Source organism: Hakea prostrata, chromosome 2, assembly GCF_041222555.1.
Source record: "Hakea prostrata isolate BN-2017 chromosome 2, UWA_Hpros_2, whole genome shotgun sequence".
Taxonomy (NCBI): Eukaryota; Viridiplantae; Streptophyta; class Magnoliopsida; order Proteales; family Proteaceae; genus Hakea; species Hakea prostrata.
The window spans coordinates 57,029,689-57,045,307 of NC_142601.1; the positions used below are offsets into that span (position 1 = coordinate 57,029,689).

General features: G+C 37.4%; 1 protein-coding gene and 1 pseudogene across 1 annotated transcript; one reads left to right on the forward strand and one right to left on the reverse strand.

Annotated features, from left to right (window-relative positions):
- The first annotated feature begins 252 nt into the window (after positions 1-252).
- Positions 253-3,194, forward strand: LOC149025136 (pentatricopeptide repeat-containing protein At4g21065 pseudogene; annotated as a pseudogene).
- Positions 3,195-6,840: 3,646 nt separating this feature from the next.
- LOC149025137 (Peptidase S24/S26A/S26B/S26C family protein) lies at positions 6,841-14,933 on the reverse strand. Its single transcript, XM_089145358.1, has 8 exons — positions 14,696-14,933; positions 13,100-13,212; positions 11,349-11,420; positions 10,146-10,181; positions 9,251-9,296; positions 8,797-8,884; positions 8,003-8,060; positions 6,841-7,146 (listed from the first exon to the last, which is right to left on the reverse strand). The coding sequence occupies exons 1-8, from the start codon at positions 14,772-14,774 to the stop codon at positions 7,096-7,098; spliced, it is 543 nt and encodes a 180-aa protein (XP_089001484.1). The 5' UTR covers positions 14,775-14,933; the 3' UTR covers positions 6,841-7,095.
- Positions 14,934-15,619: the final 686 nt, after the last annotated feature.

Here is a 15,619-nt window from a genome sequence, read left to right on the forward strand (position 1 = left end):
CGCAGTTCAGAAACACCTCGCTGTCATGGGAGCAGACATTACTTCCCTATGCTTTTTCATCACAAAATAAGACTTGAAAGCGCATCCACATGGATCTTTATTTTCTCCTATTTATCAAGGTTGGTTTGTAAATCGCATCCAAATTGCCTATAATTTTAATTTTGAACCTATGGGCTGGATTCGAGCCGATTCGACCATTTCGGGTTTAAAAAGCCTGTTACGTCGTTGATATAAATTGAAGTGAGTGACTAAGAAGGGCAGGCGCGGGAGAGCTTCTTTCACCCATGAAGGTGTAGGAGCCAAGATTACTATGCACTTTTCGTCGATCAAAATCAATTCTACACGCTCGTTCAAAACACTTGTTTCGACTGGGAGAAAATCTGTGATTCACTGCTTAGACAACAAAGAGAGCTGTAGCACGAGAGCAGCAGAAAAGCGTTGCTTAGCTCTGCTAGAGACCTGTAACTCCGTTCCCAAACTCATTCAAGTCCACGCTCATCTCTTCAAATCTGGTCTCCACAGCAGCCCATTTGTCCTCACTAAATTCGCTTCCACGTCTTCTGACCTCAACATTATCGACTATGCCGTCTCAGTCGTTTTCTCCAATGCTCAACTCTGTCGAGACACTTTTCTTTTCAATACCATCATTAGAGCTTATGCTCAAGCCGGCCACGCCAAGCACAATGCCATCTCTGCTTACCAACTCATGCTTAACTTGTCAGTCCCACCTAATAAATACACCTTTCCCTTCCTCCTCAAAGCCTGTGCTGGCCTCCGTGACCTGAGTTTGGGCAGACAAGTACATGGGTCCGTTGCTAAATGTCGGTTTGATAGCGACCTTTATGTCCAGAACACCATGGTTCATATGTACTCCTGTTGTGCTGGGGGAATCGAGTTTGCTCGCAAGGTGTTCGATGGGATGCCCAAATTGAATCCAGTTACTTGGACTGCGATGATTGGGGGGTATGCACGTCTGGGCCAGTCTACAGATGCTGTTGGACTATTTCGGACAATGCAGATTGCTGGGGTCAGACCCGATGAGGTTACTATTATTACAGTTCTTTCTGCATGTGCTGATCTGGGTGCTCTTGAACTTGGGAAGTGGATTGAGTTTTACGTTGAAAGAGAAGGGGTTCCAAAGACCGTAGAGCTCTGCAATGCACTCATTGACATGTTTACTAAGTGTGGTGATGTTGATGAAGCTGTGCGAGTATTTAGGAAGATGAATGAAAAGACAATTGTCTCTTGGACTTCTGTTATTGTGGGTATGGCCATGCATGGTCGCGGTGTAGAGGCTGCTGCTTTCTTTGAAGAGATGAAGAGAAATGGGGTTTGCCCCGATGATGTGGCCTTCATTGGGTTACTTTCAGCCTGTAGCCATTCTGGGATGGTTGAAGAGGGTCAACGTTATTTTGACTCGATGAGGTCTGAGTTTGCCATTGAGCCTAAGATAGAGCACTATGGTTGCATGGTGGATTTGCTTGGTAGAGCTGGGTTTGTCAGAAAAGCCCTCTCTTTTGTTCAAGAGATGCCTATTGAGCCAAATCCCATAATTTGGCGAACCTTGGTTAATGCTTGCCGGGTTCATGGGGAGCTTGAGCTTAGTGAGAGCATCACTAAGAAGCTGATAGGAACTGAGCCTATGCATGGATCAAATTATGTCTTGTTATCCAACATCTATGCAAAAATGTTTCGGTGGGAGAAAAAAACAAAGATTAGAGAAGTGATGGGGATAAGGGGGGTCAGGAAAGTCCCAGGATGCACCATGATTGAGCTGAACAATGAGATATATGAATTCACTGTTGGAGATAAAAGTCACAGCCAGTACAGAGAGATCTACAAGATGGTGGATGAGATGCGGAGGGAGATGAAGAGGGCTGGGTACATCCCTACAACATCTGAGGTGTTACTAGACATTGATGAGGAAGACAAGGAAGATATATTGAATACACACAGTGAGAAGCTGGCCATTGCTTTCGCACTTCTAAATACCACACCGGGAACCCCGATCCGTATTGTGAAGAACTTGCGTGTTTGCAGCGATTGTCACTCTGCTTCAAAGTTTATTTCCAAGGTCTACGGTCGAGAAATTGTGGTGAGAGATCGGAATCGGTTTCACCATTTTCGGGATGGGTCATGTTCGTGTGGGGATTTTTGGTGAACATTTTGGTTTGTTGGTGTTGACTTCAACACCATACAGATATTATCTGTAAAAGAAATCCTGACAGAGAATGGATCATAGGTTGAAATCATTTGCAGTATAATTGAATTTGAGAAACTGCATATTACTCTAGATGGTAAAGCTCACCCTAAGTGGATCCACAAGATGTTGGATAAGAAGGAAAAAGGGAGATGCAGGATGTCTCATCATTTCTCTTACTGGATATTGACAACTACGACAAGGAGGGGGCGTTGAACAGGCTTGGTAAAAACAGGTTGTTGCTTGCATCCACCCTCCCTAATGTAACACCAGGGTTTGCAACTTATAATGCTTTGGTTGACCATTGCTCTGTGACCAAGTCCATCTTCATAATTGATGAGTAAGAAATCGTGGTGAGGAATCAAAAAATTCATCTCCGGGTAGAGATTTTAGGTAAAACTTTTTAGTTGCATCTTTGAATTCAATATAAATTTTCATGGTTGCAAGCACAACAGATCATTCTTTCAGAGGGTCAGAAGACAACCCATGATGTATGCCTTTCACTTTGGATCCCATGCTGTCATTGTAACATGAATGTGTGGTCATGAAGTTGGAATTATCTGATTATTGATCATCCCCGGGTAGAGATTTTGGGTAAAACTTTTTAGTTGATTCTTTGAATTCAATATAAAATTTCATGGTTGCAAGCACAACGGATCATTCTTTCAGAGGATCAGAAGACAACCCATGATGTATGCCTTTCATTCTGGATCCCATGCTGTCATTGTAACATGAATGTGTGGTCATGAAGTTGGAATTATCTGATTATTGATCATCTCTGGGTAGAGATTTTAGGTAAAACTTTTCAGTTGCATCTTTGAATTCAATATAAATTTTCATGGTTGCATGCACAACAGATCATTCTTTCAGAGGGTCAGAAGACAACCACAATGTACACTCTTCACTCTAGATCCCATAGCTGTCATTGTAACATGAATGTGTGGTGTGAAGTTGGAATTATCTAATTCTTGATCAGCTCTGGGTAGAGATTTTAGGTAGCATCAATATTAATTTTTATGGTTGCAAGCAGTAAGCACAACAGATCATTCTTTCAGAGGGTCAGAAGACAACCCCCTTGATAAACACTCTTCACCCTGGATCCCATGCTGTCATTGTAACATGAATGTTTGGTCATGAAGTTGGAATTATCTGATTATTGATGGATAGCCAAGAAGAACATCAATCAAGTGCAAATTCTACATGTCTCCAATGTTTGATGTGTTTGACGGTTTGACCATCCAAGACTGCCATAGACTATCCCAGTTGACGGATATATGACTGCCCATCTTATATTCTTAATTCAGCTTTGGTCGAACCAGTGACTTTAAATTTGGAGAAATAATATCTAGGGCAAAAGGATCTCTGAAAAACAAGAATTACATCAAATTTGCAGGAAAAGGCTGGTTAATGCTAGTGGTATACTGCATGCTACAACCTCACGTCTCTGCCTCTCTTTCTCCATTAGAAGGGTAAGGGAGTCATTTCAAAGGGGGAAGAGATAAGTCACATAAGCTGTTCTCATACCCATACTTCTTCTATTCAAAACAGTTTGTGTTATTCTAGCTTGACTGTATGTTTTGGTTCCCACATTCATCTAATGCGGGATATGTTCCATTTGTTAATTTTTAGGAGACAATATTCATATCTACAATGGTTCATTGTTCTAAAAATTTTCTGATTGAATTTATGTAAAGTTGGCAAGACAGATTTGTTATTTTTCTTCTACTGAAGGGTTGTGGATACCAGTTTGTTTTGGTGGGTTTTTCATTTAAACCTAAATCTGTCTTCCTAACCAGGTTTGTGCAATTCCCCATGGTTTGACTGATTCTAAATCTTACACAGGTCTGGTTGTGATAGGGCTTCAATGTTTTATTTATTTATTTACTTCTTTTTTTTTTCTTTTCTTTTTTTTTTGGGGGGGGGGGGGGGAAGGGGAGTTTTTCATTTGACTCATACAATATCAAGTATTGGTTCCGATAAGTGGGTTGGGGATGTTTTTGTCGCAGGACTATGGCTTTTGGTTGTGGAGCCTGCCTTAAAATCTCTGTTCTAGTTATAACCTCCAGCTATGGATTTGATGTTATCCTTTATTACAGCATGGGGGTATTGCATGGAAGATAGATGCTAATCTCACACCTAGGATTGTCATCTTCCCCCAGTAGGAACACAATCAAAGTCATCTCTATTGACATTTATGGAGAAAATCCAAGTTTTTCCAGGTCAGTTGAATTGATTGTAGATCATGTATTGTGGTTATTTTGAAATAAAATTTGTAAACTGTAATTCAGTTTATAGGCATGGGTATGAAGGCTTTGCTGGGTGCATGGTTGCTGATTGAAAGACTGTCTACTTGTTTAGGTGGCGTTGAGCAAAGGCAAGGTTAATCACTTGATGTAAATAGCCAGGGGTGGGGGGGAGATTGAATATTCAGTTATGATACTTATATGTTGACATAGTTTGGCCAATTCAATCATGTAGAGGAATAGTTTCTAAAAAGAAACCTGATTTCAATTTTGTTGCACTATCTAAATATTTTGTGATCTGGGATTATCCAGGAAAGTGACAAGGTGTTAGACTGGCTGAACCAGAGAAAGGTGGGGAGAAAGTGGGAAGCGTGGGATAAGAATGCTTCGCCTGGAATCAAGGCATATACTTATCTGCTTCTCAATCTTGTGCATGCTGTTGTCAGCGCTTCTTTACCTGGATTCAGGCATGGTGATTGCTTGCAGCTTAAGTAAAGCATGCTAGTATAGGGGTTCTAGACAATAACTGTTGAACACATACAAATGCATGCTTGTTAACTGTTAATACATTTAAATGCATGTTTGGGCACCTGCAGGTATATTTTCAGTCTGGCGCATGCATCAACTTGTACCGTGGCTGCTAAGAGGTGTTAGAACCTTTTGATAACTCTGTTTGTTTCTGCATCAACTTGAACAAATGTGCACAGATCTGCCATCTTGGAAGGCATAGTTGTTGACATTCAAAACATCTGGTAGAATATTGTTCATTTATTTTTATGCTGCTGATCAGAAAAATCAAATATTTTGTTGTCTTTTTCGGTTAATTTGTTTGTCTTCCTATAAATGCTTGTCCATTCTTACAGTTCAGAAGTGCAGAAAAATTAAACACAAACTGATTGCAACATCAAAGCCAGTAGGCTGTCACAAGTCATGACAGCCTGAGTTCTTGTTATTTCAGACTGTGAACCTGCTGTCTTGACACTTTTCTTTGGACTGGGGTTCTAGCAGTCTCTCTGAAGAAGTTATTAGGCTAGCTTTGCATTTTCGGTCCTGTTCTTTTAAGTTTATTCGTAGATCAGGTAATACATTTACGGATTTTCTTGCAAAGGGAGCTTTCCAGTTCTCTTTAAACAGATCTTGGTGGGGTGGGGTGTTCCTTCATTTGTTGTATAACACTCTTTTCTTACCTCTAGGACTACTTACCTGGGGAACCAAATATAAGTAAGTTCCATAAGAAACAAAGAAAAAGAAGACAGCCTGAGTTGCTTTTCATGTTTTCTCTCTTATGGCCGGTTTTTGTCTTTCCTACTTTAATAACAGTGCTTAGCTGGCAGGAATGAGTCACTCTTACACCCCTCCCCACCTCTCTTCTTTTTCTCATTTCCCTTATTTTATGCAGAAATATTTTCAATTAAGACTACTTAGGTAATAAGCCATTGGCTAAAAGAACTGAGTGTTCTGGAAGACTACATTATCTGTTAAAACATCGCATGTTGTAGGTATTTTTATAAAAAATTAGTGTGTATGGTGTAAAAGAAGCCATGAGGAGGATGAAAATAGGTGAAACACAACGCTCAAGTGATGCACTAAGTGAGATTCGCATTGCCAAGTTCTTTAGTAGTTTAGTAAAAGAAAATGTAGATGACTAGAGAAGCATCATGGTTTTGATATTTAGGATTGCAGTAAGGGTAGATGGGTAAAACCAGTAAGTCATGATAAAATCATAGGAAAGTTTTTGAAATCCACCTTCGATAGTAAACCAGAATTATGGAGAACCAATTGGGTATACATGCCAGGTTGATCATAGGTCATGACATAAACTTAATTTCTAAGTGATACATTTTCTAATGGAACTTGTCTCAACCATAAATACTTCTTTTGGCATTATGCAATAGGCAAAATGGCATCCTTTCTACTGTTTATGGTCCTAAACTTTTCAAGATTTAAAGACTATTGAGTTCCATTTGTGAAATTACTTGGGTGCTGCGCATTAAAGCGAACAGTAGAGATAATGCGCAGCACCTGCAGCGAACGGTTAAGATCTCGAGATCTCAATATCGATCAACCATTCAGACTACAGTGTTGCGCATTAATTGCGCATCAAGTTCTCACAGTTCTGGTTATATATTAGTCCAACCGTTTGTCTAATGGGATAGTCAGTTCTGTCAGAATCATCAAATATTGTCAGATCTTACAATCTAACAATCTATTGCAGAAAAATCACTTGATTCCAATTGGATCAGAAGTTTACATCAGAAGCTCTTTTTCTTTCTTTTTTTTTTTTTTTTTTTTTTTTTTTTTTGGAGGGGGGGTCATTACCATCTGGTGAAATTTGTTTGGTTAGAGCGTGACAGAATCAGGAGGTTGAAAAAGAAGAAAAAAAACAGACGCCAGGAATTAGAGAAAAGAAATAGAGAAACTAAGTCCGAACACACGGAAAATATTGTGAATTTAACACCATTAACATTTCCAAAGGTATGACATTTAATCCATATTATAACCTCTATTTCTTTTTAAATCTAACATTCACCCTTCCACCCAATGTAAGGAGGCCACAGATCAAACCAAGCATAAAAGCATACAACGGCCAGCCATCAAAGTAATGGATTTGAAGAGCCCCAAGCTAACCAAGGGTGAGAAATTTGGAGTCATTCAATCCTTTGAAGTTACAACCAACAGTCCCAGTGCACCAATGAGCAAGTACTGCAAAAAATAATAGAATACAAGTTAAAAGTCAAGACACATAAAGTGGAATCAGTTCCTCTTCACCCACAAAAAAGAGAATTAAATATAAATCATTTTTTCTCCACCTTCCAACCTGCCCTACTCACATCCACACCCAAATATAACAAGAAACTCAGTTATATAAAGTTTGTCTCTGACAGAATTTATTGTACCGAGTACTGAGAACCAGGAAACCAATAAAATCTCATTCACGATGTAGTGCCGATTCTGGAGAGGTTAGATGCTCTATCACAAATTTTTGAACAGCGAAGTAGCCAAAAATTCTGAGTGAGTGATCATGCACAAACAGAAAATGTTCCAAGAAGTATGATCAACCAAATATATCAATTCTCTAACTTTCCTACCGAACTGGCAAAAGATTCCTGGCTGCATGCCTATGTGAGACAGATGGCTAATGTTACAGTTCCAACCTTTCCAATAGCATGTTAATTTCAGACTCAAATTCAATAATCTTTTTCTGTGTAATAGAACTGAGGCTTAACTGTCGATGTGTTAGCCTGCACCTTCTTCAACACTTCACCTTAGCACTACACCTGCTCCTTTGGGTTAAAGCCGGACTTATGAGCATACAGCCTAGGTTAATCTGCCCACAAGATTTCAGCCCCATCCAACCAGCCACATGGCAAATATTTTGCCCAGAGGCATGTCCTCAAGGATTGCGGAAACCAGGAAACCAGGAAACCGTTCCCAAAATTATTAATAAGAACATGATAGATTCGGAGATAAGACCGGCTTTAATCATATAAATCTAGAAGTTAAATCAAATGTATGTGTCGTAAAAAAATAGAATAATCTGGAAGAAAAAAAATTTAACCTTTATGATGGGCTTCTCAGTCATGATTATTGTAACCCAGCCGACATATGGTAAGAACCTGCAAAATATTAGCACAACTGAATAAGGCAGATACGGAGTTACCCTTGCCATCAGCATCATCAAAGAGTGAGATAACTAGACCATTTAGTGACAACTGGACAACAAAGTAGTTCCCACTCATTACAGACACTTGAAACCAATTCAAAATTAGAAGCCAGTTTCTTTTTTCTAATAAGAAAAGAAAACCACATTCTCTTAAGTTAAAAGGTAATTACATATACATAAATCCTACAGAGAGATATTTGGACCATAAATTAGAAGCAAGTTGTTGGAAATGCTGATCTGCCTAAAACCCAGTAGGCTACATGTCCATGCTGAATACTAACAGATTGGGAATGGTCACAAAAATGTGTTTGATTTTACAATTTAAGTACGATATTCAATGTGTAGGATTATAGGCATATGTACAGTACAGTGTATTGCTTTGGGGCCAGATATGGTCCCTTGTTACCTTCCTTTTACCAAGCAAAACTTGCAATATTAATAAAGGTACTGCTTTCTTATTCAAGAAGAGCAAAATTAAATGCCAATAAACCAAAAATAACATAAGTATTGTCCCTAAATAGCATTGACTAAATATTAAAAATATGAGGAGAGGAAGAAAAAAAAAAGAGGAGATAAACTATAGTCCATACTACCATGCGTACCAGATCCTTTTTTACATGAAAATTCTACAAAAATAGGAATTGACACATTCCTTCATTATGAAAAAGAGAATGCTAAAAGGTATTTACCCTACAGCTCTTCCCATTATATGGTGGCGCTGAAGCCAGAGTTGACCATGAGCATACAAAAGTCTGTCATCCCCAAAATTGTTATCCCCTGCAAGAGAAAAGGCACTCTAAGATGGAGGAATTAAGCAAGCATTCAAAACCTTGAACCTGAATCCTGGTAGGTGCCACAAAACTTAAATTATAGGAGAAGATCCTCTGAGCAAGCAGGGTACTAATCTACAGCTTCTCACATGGATTAACCTAATTTCTCTTTCACTAACAAAATGAATATAATGTGTTCAATGCAAGGAAGTGACCAGTGAATGCCGTAGGCTCAGAGAGCCCTTCCCCTGGAATTACCACTAAGCCTAGAATGTGTTTCTGGAAGATTTCTTTTATAATGAACATTGCAGGCAATACTATCAAATTTAAAACTTTTGCATCCAAAGATATCTACTATTAAAAAGTTTAGTACCTTTTGTGAGAACATCAACCTCACCGGTATCTTTCCGTTCGTGTACCTGCAAAAATGTACTATAGCAATTAAATAACCAAAATAAACTAATAGTAAAAGATTAAAAAATTTCCGATATGAACTGTTTGATAGTAAAAGACAAACAACATTTCACAACAATTTGAACAACCCAAAGTCCCAAAATAAGAAAAACTACCCTAATATTAGCCTCCCATTCTGGAATGATGAAGAATTTGAAGGATCATATGCTTATTCATTCTTTTGATATTGAAAACATGTAGATTTTGGACAAGAAGACAAATCTGAAATATTTGTTCATTGAAAGGATTTATCCTATAACTTATCCCACTTTCCAGTTGTATCGGGATTTTCAAACATAAATCCTTCTGGTTTGTCACTATTCCTGTAGCCTCAATGTTCTTCGATACTCAGAAGATTACCCCTATCTTTATCATTTATGAATGAAATATGATAAAGTTTGCTTGGAGATCATGGAAGACTCCTACAATGAGGTCACTTCTAGGTTTCAGAGAGGGGATAAGAGAGGACTGCAATGAGGTCATTTTAAGTGTTTTTTTCTTTTTCCGGGGGGGGGGGAGACACAGAGAGAGAACTACAAATTTTTCTCATCCTCCTTGTAAAGATGGCTGGGAACAGATATCCTGTTGAAGAGACTTATCCTCTGACTTGCCTTTATTGGATTGTTTTGCTCAGAGGAATATCACATTTACAAGAGAAAATGGAGGAAGATTCACCACATCAGTAGGGATGTTAAAAGACTAGCAACTGGACACTTACTCCCAATGATTTTTCAAGGAACATGCTATGGAAATAAAGACTAAACAAATGACTCAGTCGGGAAAAAAAAGCAGATAAGGTTGCCTGAGGAGATTACCTTAATTACACGATGGACAATAGGAATTTCACGCCCCTGCAACAAGGTCAAGTAAGTCAAGAAGGATGCATCAGCAAAAGTATCAAGATGAAATACAGACTCTGGAATGTCATAATAAAGCAACAGAGATAAAAATAAAGCAAAAACACAAATAGTATATATATAAGAATAAATAAACGAAATCAGTTTTTCCTAGTTCATTTTCTAAAATTTGTTTTAACATCAGTAAATTAATTGTGCAGGTTCGGTTAAAGTCAACCTTTCTTTGTCCAATTTAGATTCTCTAATATCTTCTTTCAAAACGATCAGAAATTGCTGAACTTTTAATGCAATTCTCATTCGTAGTTTGATAAACTCTTCAGATTGTCTTTGAGTCAATTCTGAGCTCTGATTACTGAAATGAAGAAGTTTTGGGATATCTGGTCCCATGGTTCTTTATCCAGTATATTAATCTTAGAATTTTTGTTAAACTATTCTTCCAATCAGAACTTTGTCTTAATCTGTTTCTAAATTGGTTTGTGGGTTTCTCAGAATTCTGGAGATCTGGAGATCTTAAATCTGATTCTTGTTTATGGTTGGTTTTCTGAATCCATCTTTTTCATGGGTCTAGCCCCATCAGTCAACTTCTAGAACTCTCACAACAAACTTCATTCCTCTGATTTCATGGTACGTTCAAATGCTCATTGCAGGGCAATATATAAACTCATTTAATGAATTTTTTTTAATACCGATGAAGTTGCCTAAAGTCATATAGTCATATCTTTCTCAATCAAAGTCCTCCCATTGAATAAACAAAAAAATCAAATGGAAACATAAATTTTTAATTTGCTTTTGTATTTGATCAAGTCTGACAACCCTAAAACCAAACATTTTTAGGCAACATGAAGAAAAGAATAATGGAAATGTGTTCTTTTGAACAAGTAAACAAGATTGTTATTTTGGTCATGCTTTTGGACATGGGCAATCTCCTATATAGATGCAGTAAGATCAAAGGAGATTTTAGGTTTGAGCCTCCTATTCCTCCACACCTTCCCCCTCCCCTGGGCCTATGGGCCCAGGTCTTGATGATGGACCCCCCCCAAAGAAAAAAAAAAAAGGATTGCTGTTGTGGATACCGAAGAGAAGTTGACATATGTAGAAAATAAATCAAATATACCACTACACAAAATAAATCAATAAATTAAGGGCCAAAAAAGTACATACGTCAACATTAAATACAACAATTTCTCCCGCACGGATAGGGTCCTTGCTCATGTGCAAAAACAAAATATCCCCCTGCAAAAGCAATAAATTGTTATGTGCTAAAGCTATACATGAAAGCATGCAAATATTACATGCTAATTCTTAAGTTAACGCTATCATACAAACTTAAAATTGAAAAAAGTGATAACCAATGTGAAGAATGAAGAAATACTTCCAGCAGTGAGCTAGGCATATGGAGAACTTTTGGTCTTTTATTTATTTATTTTAATTATTTTTTCTGTGGGAGGGTGGTCGAAGGACTCTAACTAGATGCATTCAGATTTTATATTAAAATTCAGCTCTTGAAATCCACTAGTTATTCCCAATTTCACGCAGTGACAATTCGAGGCTGCTTTTATAATAGACTGCCAACTGTGGTGAGCTATGAATAGCACAGACTCAGGAGTAAGAGAACTTTAATAGAGAACAAGCACCTACAGATTTATTATGAAAGAACAGTAACTTGTATTTTGGGATGAAAGCTACTAATTGCATATATAAATTATAAATAACTACAAGACCAAAAAAAATTATATACAACAACAACAACAAGCCTTGTCCCAAGACTCCAACAGTCCAACTAAATGGAGATGGCTACATGTATTCTTGCCTGCCAATCAACTCTGTTTGAGGCCATGCAAGATACAAGGCCTAAGCTATGCATATCCTTTCTCACCACTTATGTTAAGGTTATCTTAGTTCTGCCCCTAGCTCTTCTATTTTCAAAAAACTATATAGCTAACATAAAAATATGTATAGGAAACAGGTGAAAAAACATACTGAGACAGAGTTGAGAAAGAGAGAGAAAATAGTTCTTCTAGAGTGCAGCATCCTGTTCCATAAAGTGACTTAATTCACATGCTCCGCAATACGACAGACTCACCCAGGGCAAAACGGAATTATTTTTCAATTTTTTGAATTTCAGACAATCTCCACCTCAATCAAGGATATAGTTAATTGACCAAAAAAATAAAAGGATATAGTTAATCAATCAAGAGATTTAGCTAGCAATCAAGCTATGCACTCCCTCCCTACAATAGAATATATCATTTTCTGCTTTGAGAAAATAACTAACTCATTGTAAAGTATGTTGAATAGATTGACGTAGTCAACAACCCTCAATAAAAGTATATCTTCATTATTTCACAAATGAAATCACATATGCATGATTGAAACTGTGATTGCATTTGTAGATGTACGACAGAAGTATGAGACAAACAGTTTTTTCCACTTTTCTCCCATAAAAAATTAAGATAACCCAAAACACACTAGGACTCCTTGTCTTTCACCCTTCTAAATAAGAATTCTAGAACAAATATATTCATGAATTGGATGAGCTAAACGAATTATTGTGAAACTGCCTAGAAACATTTTAAACTTAGAATAGAAAATACTAGCTTCACATCTACAGATCCATGACCAAATTTCTCTCACTTCTCATGAAGGCAATTAAAGAGGCAGTAAGTGTACAGCTACCAAAAGTACTTTTGCATAAATAAAAAAAATTAGCGCATTTTAATTCTGAGAAATTGAGGTTACATCATACTTCTGGTCAACTCTACATGCAGCCATACTAATTAATTAATCTATACAGTACTTAATTTGGACAGAAAAGCTTCACATTTAGATCTCAAGAATAAAAAAAGCAGTAGAAAACAGTGAAGCTGTTGATGAGGACGGCATCAAAATGTTTCTTCATCAAATGCACTTACCCTCTTAAAGCCAGGTTCCATGCTACCAGAAAGAACAACCACAACTGGAGATTCACTGCCGGTAATACACATCAGGCCTTTCCATATTATCAATGCTGATGTAACAATCATACCTGATACAGATAAGAAATTGGAACTGTTAGATGAAGATACAGACAAACATTCAATAAGAATAACAACTGTGCAAGTACAATTAGAAAAACCGGATTCAAACCAGTGAACCATGGCCTTCTGATTATAGAATTCACATTATAAAGCACCATTAGTCTATTCAAAATTGGGAATGATAATTGATTAACATTTAACATATATACAACTCAACTCAGCCTCATCCCAATTGACATATACATAGCCTTTTTTTCTAAAGCCCTTACTTACTAACTAAATTCTCTTACTAATGGTATAAGCTTGTACTTTACAATATAATAGCAAACACAGTAAATATTCCAAAGGTTATGCTCAGCCCCTTGTCTTTGTTGGAATTTAAACATAGTTCATTTCTTCTTAATGAAGTGAAATGGAATAGTATCATCACTTTGGTATAACACTATAAAGAAAAGTTGCCAGGCAATGCCAGCAATTTGAGTAAACAAGGACTGAAAAAATAAGAACCCACAAAATGAAACCGTAAATGGATAAATGCAAGGATAATATTAAATTAGAAAGTGAAATTTGTATACTGATATAACATTGTCCATGTCGTTATTTCTTGACCAGTTTAAAACTTCATTGAAAAATTTAACCAACATGCAGTGCCTAGTTTCCCCAAATTGACGACTCTCAAAGAACTTCTTAGTCGGGAACTGAGACCATCATCTACAATATCTTAACTAGAAACGCCTTGGAATAACAGTTTCACTAGTAGGAGAGATAGGGAAGGAATACGAATTGTGTATCCAAAGTTCCAGACAACAATGTATTGATTTTTCCTCAATCAGCAAAGATAAAGAAAACAAGTGCTTCATGCTTCAAGCACAAATAAATTTGCTTCCAATGAAGATAAAGAAGCTGGTCAGATTCCACCGTACGAATTTGATGTACTCCTCCCAAGAAACGCGAAAGAAGAATGGTTTTATCTGATCACTTGGGCGTCATAAAGAAAGGTCTTTGGAGGTCAGCACATGCCATTAGACGCATGAAGAACCTATCTTTACAAGATAATTGCCTGTCCAATTGCAAGCCCAGCAGAACAAATAACATTGCTGATCTGAATATCAAGAAAGCGGTTGGCAATTACAAGAAAACTGCCTGAAATGCAAGTATACCAATCACCTGACGCATAAAAACATTCGGAAAAGAGGAGCAACAAAAGTTGCATAGTCATTGTTAAAGATTGCTTCCATGCGAAATTTTACCGATATGATCTAAAAGCCCCAAATCATAGAACTGCAGTACCGGGAAAGGTCCTTCACATTTTATATGGTAAATTTAAAGAACAAATTTTAAGAAGATTAAATGTCAAATTAAACACGTTCAACAACATCATAGCTTCATCCAAGCTAGATGAGCTCGGCCACACGGATCCATGTTCTCCAATCAATGGTAATGTACGTAAAGAAATGATTTTTTTTTTTCAGGCGAAGGAGAGAGACGAACCAAGGCTGATGGCCTGGGTGAGGACTTGTCTGATCTGAAGAGATTTGACAGAATCGACGGCATCTCCTATCCATCCCATCTTTTGAGGTTCCCTTCTTATCGTTTTTAGGTTCAACTTCTCTGCCTCTGTCGCAAGCTCTGCAAGTGGAATAGATCTGGAGTCGATGTACGTCGTCTAGGGTTTAGTTGGAGAAGAGAGTCGGAACTTCGAAATGAGATCAGAATCGGAATCGGATTTAAATCGATCAAATACGGTATTACCTAAAATAAAATAAAAAATATATAAATAATAGTGATGATGAATATCCATAATTCTCAAAATAATAATACCCAAATGTGTATTTTTTTAATTGAAAATCTCAATCACCTTAATATACAATATTAAATATCCTTAACCTTAATGTACAAAAAACATTAATGCAAATGTTCTATTGGTAGAATTTTCACTGGTCAAATCATTTTTGTAGTAGCTGGTGGAAGTCTTGTTGCAAATGTTTTGAGGATGGAATTAGAGGCAATAAGATGTGGGTTAGCACATGCTCACCAAAATGGTGCGACTAAAATCTAGGTGTGGTCTGATTCCCAACTTGTAGTCCACATTGTCACTGGCAGGATAAGTGCCCCTTGGCAGTTCTATAACTCGTGGAAGATATTGCTGGCCTTCGCTTGACGTTTCAACATTATGTTGTCCTTCACCATTTGCGTGAAACAAACCATTGTGCTGGCTTCCTCGCCAACTTTGCAAAATTATCTCTTAAGAAAAGCTTGAGGCTTACCGCCCTCCCCCATAGGCTAGCTGAGCTCATTCAGTCTGACGCCAAGGGGAAACGATTTCTCATAATGTAATATTCCCCTTTTTTCTCATTTTTTCCAATTTAATAAAAAGCACCATTTATCAAAAAATAAAAAGTATAATATTGACTA